The 11,285-nt window shown below is 40.8% G+C and overlaps 1 protein-coding gene across 4 annotated transcripts in view; it reads right to left on the bottom strand.

The window, feature by feature from the left end:
* Nucleotides 1-11,245, bottom strand: part of STK17A (serine/threonine kinase 17a) — a 36,682-nt gene extending 25,437 nt beyond the window's left edge. Inside the window, exons 1-2 of one of the 4 annotated variants that reach the window (XM_010829070.1) lie at nt 11,113-11,245; nt 667-879 (exon numbers count right to left, since the gene is read on the bottom strand). In XM_010829070.1, coding sequence (XP_010827372.1) covers nt 667-812 — 146 coding nt within the window. In that variant the 5' untranslated portion in view covers nt 813-879; nt 11,113-11,245. Of the gene's footprint in view, nt 1-666; nt 880-3,139; nt 3,224-3,252; nt 8,889-11,112 lie in introns of those variants that run through there. The other 3 variants (XM_010829067.1, XM_010829068.1, XM_010829069.1) reach the window with 3 other exon arrangements.
* Nucleotides 11,246-11,285: the final 40 nt, after the last annotated feature.

The raw sequence follows: 11,285 nt of genomic DNA on the forward strand, positions 1-11,285 counted from the left end.
ATGTTTTCATGTCAAACCTCAACATGAATCAGCCATAGGTGTACATATATCCCTTCCCTTTTGAAACTCCCTCCCATCTCCCTCCCCATCCCACCCTTCTAGGTTGATACAGATATCTATTTTATACATAGTACTGTATTTATGTCAATCCCAATCTCCCAGTTCAGCCCCCTCCATTCTTTCCCCCTTGGAGTCTGTCTGTTTGTTCTTTACGTCTGACAGGATTTCTTAAGAAGAAAAAACTGTCCTTCAGGTCCCAAAGCTGTTTTCTCTGCTGTCCCACCTACTTACCCAAATTGAAAGCATGGTATGAATCCCAACAATTATTTCTGAAAGAAGGATTATTAACTTAGACCACATGAACATATAAGAAATTATATCAAATGCCTTTTGTTTTAATATTGTACCAGTTACCTCCTTAAGAAGGCCTCTAATAAGAACATAAGAGAACTTTATTTTCAAAAGAATTTCATTAAAGAATGAAGATGAAAAACACAACATATACGTATCCTTGCAAATCTGGGCTATGTCGATAAATACACGAAAAAGTTTTGGAAAATCTTCAGATTTCCAGAGAAGCAGGGCTTGCCAGGTTATCACGGATGAGCGGCCTGTATAAAGGAGTGTGGACTAGCAAACAAACTTAGTAAGGAAGACAATACTTACTATTCTAGAACTAAGATCATTTCCGATGGTGTCTCATAGACTTCATGTAAATTAATGACCCACGGATTGTCCTGGGCTAGCTCGAGTACAGCGATTTCATGAACTATTTCCATCCGACAATCTTGGCCTTTTCTTCTTTTTCTCATGAACTTGGCGGCAAATTCTTTTCCAGAATCTTTCTTTATGCATTTCCTCACCACTGCAAATTTCCCTCTAGAATTAAGCAAAACACAGTCACTGTTAAAGCTGACTTTTCAGAGGTGATAAATTTTAATGTAATTTTCGAACAGTCATCAGTGGATTTTTAAATTTAGGTCATATGCAAACACTCAAGTAGCATTATAACTTGGGAAACACCTCTCTATAAATAAAACGTAATGGGCAAATCTGCAGGATTCATTCTTCTAAATAGAGGATAACCAAATATTTAAACCAATATTTCTTTACAGCATTATATATATAAATAACTTAATTTTTACACATTTATACATAAAATACTCTGAATCTTAAAAAAAAGCCATCTGACTTATGGCTGGTTATCAAAATTCCTAAACAATGGATTTCACTGTCACTAATTGACTCTAAAAAGACCCAATCACCCTCCAAAGTTATTTAAAGGTAGGGACCTCATTTGTATGACATCATTTCAACTGCAGCATCAGCTGGAAATGTCTAGCTTTTCTATAAAGACAGATATAACAAGCCTTCTTTGATACCCTCTGCTGCTGCTGCTAAATTGCTTCAGTCGTGTCTGACTCTGTGCCATGTTATTATACTAATAAGTCACACAGGGGATCAGCACAGCATATTGATTATGCAATAAGGTCTGGAATTAGATTTGGGCATGAATCCCAAAGAATGGCTCCATCCACTCACTCAATGCATAAACTTGGGCAATTTAAGCTCTAACTTAAAAAAAAAATCTCATTTTCTTAATCTATAAAGGAGAACACAAACAGAATCTATTTCACAGGGTTGTTGTGAGAATTAAAGAATACATGTCAACTGCTTAGCATGGTACTTGCCACATACTCAATAAAATATTATGAAGCAAACAAATCACTGAGCTGTAATAATTATCACCCATAAACACCCAATACTCAAGCTGGAAGGCAACTTAGAAATCAAATAGTTTTTTTTTTTTTTTAATCTACTGCCAAATGCCAAAGCCAATGTTTTTCTTTCAAACTGTGAGGTAGTCTTTTCCTCTTGTGGGCACACATTATTTTAGTAAGGTTTTCATTACAAGCCTAAACCTGGCTTCAAGAGAAGAGCTGTTGTCCATATCTTTTGCTGAGCGATACAGAAGGACCAACCTGACAGTCTATCAGGTACTGGACACAGCTGACGTGATCTGTTAATTGCTACTCCCTTTTCCAATTTTCAGTCATTCCTCATCCCCTTAGGGTCTTTGCTGGTAAAATGCGTCAACCAAATCTGAAGCAACTGCTCCAAGTATAAGCTCAAAGTGCTTCATGATTATTATTTTGCTGAGGTTGGCCCGATACAAATTAATATGCCTTGTGAAAATAAACTTGACAGGTTTTTCATATTTCATAAATAAAACCTTCTCCTCTTGGATTCTTTCAAGGCAGTGTCTTGATACTATGTTTTGGAAATATACTTTAAAAAAGTTCAATGCAAGGCTTTAATTTGCTGTTAAATTCTACTTTCTAGGTTTGGGCCCAGCATTCTAGACTACCAATGCAATTTTGAGGACTGATCCTTCCTTCTTTGCTACTGTTAACCACAAATATGATGTTCATCCCCTCTGAATTTTTGTTACTATCAGCAATAAAAATGTTACATGAAAAATCCTTAGGCACAGCCCTACAGCTGATCAATTAGGTGGCAATCTACCTAACAACACCCTAATTCAGAACAAGGCTCTGCGCTCAACAGGAATGTGAGATGACACACTTCTTCAGGTCACTAGAAAGATTCAACAATAATTTATGCACCACAAGCTAATGCCTCTTTTTATTTAGCCCCATAAAATCATTAGGCTAATAACATCTCCATTGAGTTTTAAAAGGTTCCTAATGATCTTTGGATTTCTTTAAGGAAGAGAAAAAAAATCATTAATCATTTGATTTTTTTTATACCTATATTTCTGAAGTTTCAAAAGAGGAAAAAGAGAAAATCTAATTTGTAAAAAACTGACCAACATATAATTGACAACAAACATGTTGCTATTAAATTAAAATGCCTGGGTTGAACTGCCCTCAAAGAACTCCCACAGCAAACACAGGTATTTACTGTTACCACACCTAACACTCTAGGCGATACAGTCCTGTGTAAAATTATAGTAAAATACTGCTGCTTACATGCCTGTCCTGAAGGTATTGCTATATTTCCAAAGACGCAACAGATGAATGGATCCCTAACCTATAAACTCTGGGAACCCTTGTTATAAAGGAGCCATTGCTCAATTCAGAGGCCAGAAGCAACCAGAGGAGACCCCTATACTTACCCTGGGTCTCCCGCTAGGCATCCACTTCTTTGGGTCCCCACAGTAGTTCACACACCAATCACTAATCTTGACACCACCCTTGTTTTTGAGGAAGCATTCAGCTGTAGGCTTACCCTTTCTCTCCCCATATCATGCGCTATCCTGGGAGTCAGCCAACCTTTCTGTAAAGGGCCAGATAGCAGATACTTTCGGTTTTGCTGGCCAGCTGATTTGATCACTACCATTCAAGTCTGCTGTACAGTCAAAGCAGCTGCAGACAACAGGCCAATGAATAGGCGAGGCAGGGTTTAAAAAAACAAAACACAACTTTACCAGCACTGAAATGTGAATTTCGCATAGTTTCCATGTCATTAAATGACTCTTCTTTTGACTTTTCAGTCATTTAAAAATGTACAGATCATTCTATATAGCTAATGAGCCTCATCAAAACAGGCAGCCAGCAGTGGGTGACCAACTTGTGCTCTAATCCACGCTGAAGAAAACTCTTCCACCGTTCTGATACTGCACGCCACTGAAGCAGACAGCAGGACAGTAGGTCCCAGGACACCGGCCCTGCCTTCATCTCAGGATGACTGGGGCGATGGAGGGGAACCCTTAAAACTACTCAGGGAGTCAGAAGATGAAGCCAGGTTTCCGGGAACTGTTCTTTCTCTAGAGCCACAAGGCAAACAGAAGCGTGAGACTCAGTCTTCAAGGTGCGGGGTTCGAGTGAACACACTAAGAATTAGCCAGTTAGTTTCCCTAAATTCCACACCCTGGAGTGCTCTGGTATGCCTGCTTTACCACAACTTCATGGTCAAAACTGTGATTGTATCTCAACCCTTTAAGTTATTGAGGCCTCTCCAAAGCATGAAATAAATGATGTTTCTCTGACTCTCAGGGTCGTAGTTATATGCAGGGACTTGAGGCTGATGAGGTTCAAAGGACATAAGACGTCTATTGCACGTTTACTTCCTTAGCTGACTTAGCCAAAATTCTCCCTAGATTATCAGGATGTTTCAGTTTCCAGAGCTCTTCACGCATTTCACAAACATCTATAGTTCACTATCACACACTAAACTGAAAACTCTGATTTTCATTAATCATTTGGCAGGGAGTGGGGGTGGCGGGGGGAGATATTAGGAATGAGGAGGTTTCAAAATAACAATGATAACACACTCCAGGGTAGTCAGACAGGAAGGATAAACAAAGATAACAACAGGAAGAGACATTTGAGTCAGAGCCACCAGTCTAAGCTTCCTCAGAACAAGGACTGGGTTTCTACTGATCTCTGTATTACCTGTGCACAACTGGAAAAGCTTAGGAAGGCTCAGTGAACATAGGTAGGTAGGTTTAGGTATGACAGGCTAAGTAGCTGGCGCTTTATTTCTCAAGGTAAGAATGGGCACCTATGAGACTTTTACCTTAGTGAAAGTTTTAAAAAGCTAAGATAAATGTTTTAAAAAGCCAATTCTGAGGGTATTGCCAAGTGTTAACTAGAAACTAGGGAAGCCAAGAAAACAGCTCAAAGTAAGGGGTCTGAACTAAAGTAGCAGCAGCAGAGGCTGGGAAGAGAGGAAGTATTTACAAGGCATTCAAGGTCAAGACAGACTGAGCTTTGGCAGAGATGAGGGCAGAAGGGAAAGGCGGAAGAGGACTTGGAGATCTTTGCCCTGCGTCCTGGGTAACGTGGTACCAATCCACTGAGAGGAAAAATCAGAAGAATGGTAACAGATGTGCAGAGGGTGGAGGGAAGGGAGTGTGTGTTAGGCTTCAGATGGGAGAAGTTTGAGGTGCCTTTCTCTGTAAAGAGAATTTTATTTACTAATACATTGATTCCAAATATAACCAGTGTTGGGCTACCACACAAAGATGAACACACATTAGAATACATAAGGCTCGGGCAAAGATAAAAAAAGTGGGGGTGCTGATTTGAGTGTATATAGAGGAAGCAAAATAAAAGTGAGTTCCAAGGTTCTAGGTTTGATTCTAGATTACAGGAAAGGGCTTTGTTTCCACATGTATCCTATTATTTAAGTTCTTCCGACACGTTACAATTTTTTGGCTATGACTGTCTTCCTGGCCCCACTATGAGTTTCAGAGACCTGGCCTCTTCATCTTTGCATCTCCATGTGTAGTGCCTGGCATATGGCAGGTGCTCAAATACAACATCAGATAACACCCTAGATACATACACTGTTCTTGTTATTTTGCTAAATAGAAGTTCTATTTAGCAAACTCAGCCACATAAGGTCTAATATTTTAGCCACATGGGGCTACTTGCTGTTCTCTTTTTCACTGAATTTTTCTGCACTCTGTGCTTGTTTTATTGCCAGTGGCTGGAGTGTCTTGCATTACTACTGCTACTGAAATTCCATCCATTCTTTCAGGCTCAGCTCAAATGTTGTTTTCCCCACAAGATTTTCCCATGTGGCATGTCACTTTGCCCATAAAAGGAGTAGTGACTGATTTGTTAGATTTGGGAACAATTTCCAGAGCCTACCAAAGAGCCTTGTGTGCTCAACATGCCAAGTCCAATATTTGCTTAATAGCACTGGGGTACAGCCTTAGGCGCAAAGAAGTTCTGTTCAAGAATGACCTAGATCAGATCTGTCTTCCTTACCTCTGAAAGAACAAAACCCAAACCATCTATTGATCCTAAATGTAAAAATCAGCAAGTCCATCAGATAAGTCAGCATGAGTGACAAGAACAGCTAGAGCCAAAAGCCAGACTTGGTTTGAAATTCGGGAAATTTGTTCTACTTTTTTGAGTCTTAAGATTCCTCACCTACAAAATGAGGTTGATGGCACTAACCCTGCAGGGTAGCGAAGACAAAAGAAAATGACATTTCCAAAGTGTCCATTCTCTGCAATCAGTAACAGCAGCTATTTTTATTGTCTGGGGCATTAATTTCAGATCTATGATAATTTATAAAAAAAATCATACAGAACTGAAGAGTTTTGGAGGCAACTTAATTTGAACTTTCTACTTGATGCATAAATTTACTATACAAATTGAGTTCCTCCTTCCTTTCCTGAACAGGCAAACCAATGATTATAGCTACCTAACTTTCTAATGCATTTAGTTCAATAATCGGATTTTATAAAATTTTGTTAGGTTTGTAAAGTGGTGGAAATTCACTAAATCTTTAAGTTTACATATTTTTCAACTTTGATTTTATATTGGAAGGTTTATATATTTAAATTAAGTTTTTACTTTTAACATAAGCTCCAACTTTTCAAAATTAACAGTTGACCTAATGAAGCACATGCCTTGGAGCAGGAGCCATACTTCCTAGCAATGTCTGATGCTGAACCGCAAACATGGCTAGTTGTCTTTATCCATCCAAAAATATCAGATTACCCGAAACTGTAAATATCTTTCAAACTGATGATAAACTGCCAAGAAATCTTAATAGTTTTCCTAAAACAAGGCAAAATTTTTACATGGATAGTCTTATTTAACAAGGATCTTTATTTCTAAAGAAATTATGACTTAAAATTTATGACACATGCTCAAGTAGCTGTAAGGTCCTCAACCTGAAGCCATTACCTACAGACATGAATCTAGGTAAAGGAGATCCACCTTCTAAAACACCTCCACCTGTGCATCCTCTTCAGCTTGTACATCTTCTTATTTTCTGGTAAAAATCCTTCCTTGTTCCCGTTACTCCCAACCGCTTTGAGGAGAATGAGATAGGCTGTCCCTACCCACCATGAGGCCCAGCTGAGACAGGCTGGGATCTGGGACCCTTCACCTGAGTGCCTGCACCTGTACAAACATCTCCCCAAGCAACAGAATACAAAGGAACTATAAGGGACTCAAAAATAACTTCATGCATGCGCAGGTGGGGTCAATTATGAACAAAAAGCTAGGAAAAGGCCACAAACTGACAGCCATTTCTGAGGTGCTGGGAGAAAAAGCAGGCGCCTGCACACCAAGGGGGTGGGCGGACCACTGAAGCCCCCCTCCAGCCAAACCCACCCATCAGGCCCTAACCTTATCCCATCCAAGGGACCAGCCTGCCCCCTTCCCCTCCCAGCCAGGGGCATGAGCAAGGGCATCTGGTTCTTGTTTTCACTCCTGTGCGCTACATACAGCCCAAATCCCAGACAAGGCTCTCCCGGAATTCTCATCTGGTCTCTTATCAATTTCTATTGATTAGAGAGTCCAGGGACCCAGGTGGGTAACACGACCGGGGAGGGACCACATGAGGCTGAAGCTTGGCAGTGCTTGCTCCAATCTGGAGCCCATTAACATGTCCTCTTACAAAAACGATGGCAAATTGCTTTAGCCGCAAGATAGACTACAGCTTTTTTTTTTTTTGAGAAACATCTGCGGCATAATGGAAGTGATTGCAAGGAGTCCCAGCTCAGCTGTCTCTCATATGACTCAATCTACTGGTATCTTGATTTTCTCATCTGAAAAACAGGACTTCCCAAATCTGCTTGTGATAAGAAGTAAATGAGATAATGTATGTGAAAGCCCCTATAAAATTGTAAAGCCCCCATGTATGAAGTACCCATTTCAACAGAGAACTTGGATTTTGTACCTTTTCTGCTCACAGGGAAATTCAACTATCAGTATATAATAGTATAAAAAACAAGATATTCTTTTGGCTTTAAAAATATCTTTTTTCTTAAGATGAAATTTATGAATATATCAAAAAATGTTGAAGACTAGGCAAATCATTTGATGTGAAATTTAGTATAATTAAAAATTTCTAGAAACAGTTTTTTGTTCCTACACTATCAATAGAAGCTCCATGGACGTCAACTCTTTGAAAAAATTCTTGGAACCCAAGGTCATGTCTCCTGTACCTCGAATCGTTACTGTGGTTTACATTGGCACATATCCTGACTCAAAAGAAAGGTAACAAGCCTCAGGAATAACAAGTCAAGTTTCAAGCAATAAAAGAAAATTTTACATCATATATTTACCCACATTTAGGCTGCTATGGACTCTGCTGGAGACATGAAAGAATGTGGTATTTCTTAAAATAATCAACATTACATCCTCTCATTAGTAGGGAATCAATACTGATCATTTAAAATGTCTTCTCCAAACAACCATTTCACTGAAAGCTTTATATTTCTATAAAATAATGGGAATGCCTGCAAAAACTTGATTTCTTTGAACAGTTAGCTCTTCACACCTCTTCAACATTTTCACTAAATGAAAGGCCAGAGAACAAAATGAATAGATCTTTGTTTTTCATACCACATCATTAAAGTATAACATGAGTAATTTTAAAGTTCTACATCAGCATGAGATCAATTCCTTATATCAGAAATGCAACCAGAGTCAACACCTAGGAAAAGAGGCTACTTTTCTTACTACTGAAAGAATTACACAAAAACACACTTCATTCTGTCAAAACTACAACATTCAGGCAAAATTGATAAACCTTAAACAGCAACTGCTTCTAATACAAAACAGAACTTTCACTTCCTGGGACGTCCAAACAGTTCCCTGGGCTTTTGCAATGAGGTTCTCTACTTCTGCAACAGATAGAGACACATTTGGAGGTTGTGCAGATTTTCCTGTTTTTGCGTTTTGGTTACATGTAAAATACCATTCACTTAGCTACTCAACGCATTACAGTTTCTGAGTGCATGCCCTAAGTCAAGCACAGCTTTTATGCTACAGATATGCTGTTAATTTATTTAATTCTCTCAACAACTCTGTGAGGTAATCAGAGATTAGGTAACTCACTCAAGTACATATAAAGTGAAGTAGCTCAGTCGTGTCCGACTCTTTGTGACCCCATGGACTGCAGCCCACCAGGCTCCTCCATCCATGGAATATTCTAGGCAAGAATACTGGAGTGGGTTGCCATTTTCTTCTCCAGGGGATCTTCCTGACACAGGGATAGAACCCAGGTCTCCCTCACTGCGGGTAAAGGCTTTACCGTCTGAGCTACCAGGGAATCCAGTAAGAGCCAAGACTCCATCACAGACTGACTCCTAAGTCCATGTTCTTAACCACTGCGTTACACTTCTCCATGAAGAAAAGGGAACCAAAAAGAAACAAATACATTCATTTTCTTTTTCAGTTTTAGGCTCTTATATCAAGTACCTATCTAATTGCATTGTTCTGTGCTTCAGGAGTTATTGCTTATGTAAAGAAATTCATGTAAGATATGTAAAAGATGTCATGCTGCTGCTAAGTCGCTTCAGTCGTGTCCGACTCTGTGCGACCCCATAGACTGCAGCCCACAAGGCTCCCCCGTCCCTGGGATTCTCCAGGCAAGAACACTGGAGTGGGTTGCCATTTCCTTCTCCAATGCATGAAAAGTGAAAAGTGAAAGTGAAGTCACTCAGTCGTGTCTGACTCTTTGCAACCCCATGGACTGCAGCCCACCAGGCTCCTCCACCCATGGGATTTTCCAGGCGAGAGTACTGGAGTGGCTTCAAGCAAACGAACACAGCTTTATAGACAAACTAATTTTATAATAGAGGTTAAAATTAAAGTTGATTTAACCTCCTTGGTTCCTGGAGGGATTGTCACAACACCTGGTAGGGAGCAAATCAATTGTTTTCCGATTAAGTCATCTATTATGAGTCCACAAGACAGTGCTTGCCACCTGAAGACATTTTCAGTTGTGTAATGTGTTTTCCCTTCTGTGGAATGAAGCCAGACAACCAAACAATGGAGAGTCCTGGTTTTCCTTCCTCAAGAAATCAGTTACTTCAGAATGTCTGGAATTTTCACCAATTAGAATACCTAGATGAGTTAGTAGCTGTCGTCTTTTGTCATAAAGTGCACACAGATCCAGTTAATTAGTGCCTAGCAGAGTGAAGTAAAGCTTGGCCCTGGAAGACGTTTTTCCTTTTCCCATGTGGAATAAATAAGACACTTTTAAGGTCAGTTTCTTTGCCAAAAAACGATTTCTAAAGGTTACTTTAATATTTGTAAGGCGGCTTGTTTTTAACGTTGTAATCACTGTTATAAGACCTTTTTCCAAGACCCTCAAATGAAGGCTGTTGTAACTGTCAGGCCCATTCCCCATTACAACATGGTGAGATTTTGCAACCTTGATAAATGTCTCCAACAGCTGCTAACACTTATCAAATGCTGTGTGCCAGGACCAGTGGTTTGACCTGTACAGCCCCTGCACCTTCTGGACACCCCCATGAGGGAGGTACTGTCACTACACTGACTGATTTTATGGGTGGGAAACGTGAGGCTGGGGAGACTAAGTCACCGTCCAAAGGCGCAGAGCAAGCAGAGTGGGGATCTGAGCTCAGGTCTGACCCCAAAGCCAGTGCTTCTGACAATTTCTTCAGAAATTGTCTTTTTTCTCTGTTCTTAGAGAAAAAGTCGGTCCCCAGACCTCTACTGTTCCCTCGTCGGTCAGCAGTAAAAAAAAAAAAAAAGGCAAGCAAGAGAGAAAAATCCGCCTGCACGGAGATGCTGGTTCAATCCCTGGTCGGGAAGATCCCCTGAAGAAGGCAATGGCAATACCCTACTCCAGTTTTCTTGCCTGGGAAATCTCATGGACAAGAGGAGCCTGGTGGGCTACAGTCCATGGGGTCGCAAAAGAGTCGGACATGACTTTACGACCAAACAACAAAACCTATCACTCTGTGACCCCTCTTCAACGTACAAGACGTAAAGTATCCAAACAGCCTTCACCTTTTGCGATTTTAAAAGCAGACCAAATTCTAAGCACTCCCTACCCCTACAAAACAACAACGAGATGGGGAAGAAAAGCAAGGGCTGAATCACGGCGTAGAAAGAGTCAGACAAGGGCCCAGAGTCCACAAGTGAAACCGATCTGAACTTGAAAAAGCACACGGCCCTAAATATTTCAGAACGCAAACAGCACAAACCCAAGAAATCGCAACTGAAGTCAGCAGAAAGCGGCTGACGGAAACTGGCCCAGGGCTGGTGCGAAAGAAGCTGTCACGCTCGGGGTTCTGCGCTCGTCTGTCACAGCCACAGAGGGAGAAGCAGGAACCCACAGGCAAAACCAAAGCTGACTCCACACCTGTGCTGACTTCAGACTCGCTGCCGCGCGGAAAGGTTCGCAGCGCGGTTCCCACGCCGCCTCGTTAAGTTACCGCACAACGGACCACAGAGGCTGAGACGCCCGCAGCAGAGAGAGGGAGGGGTCAAGGTTCTGGGGGGAGCCTTTCTCATGGCCGATACCACGGCTTTGGG

The sequence above is a fragment of the Bison bison genome, unplaced genomic scaffold (genome assembly GCF_000754665.1).
Source record: "Bison bison bison isolate TAMUID 2011002044 unplaced genomic scaffold, Bison_UMD1.0 scf7180017864499, whole genome shotgun sequence".
NCBI classification, from domain to species: Eukaryota; Metazoa; Chordata; class Mammalia; order Artiodactyla; family Bovidae; genus Bison; species Bison bison.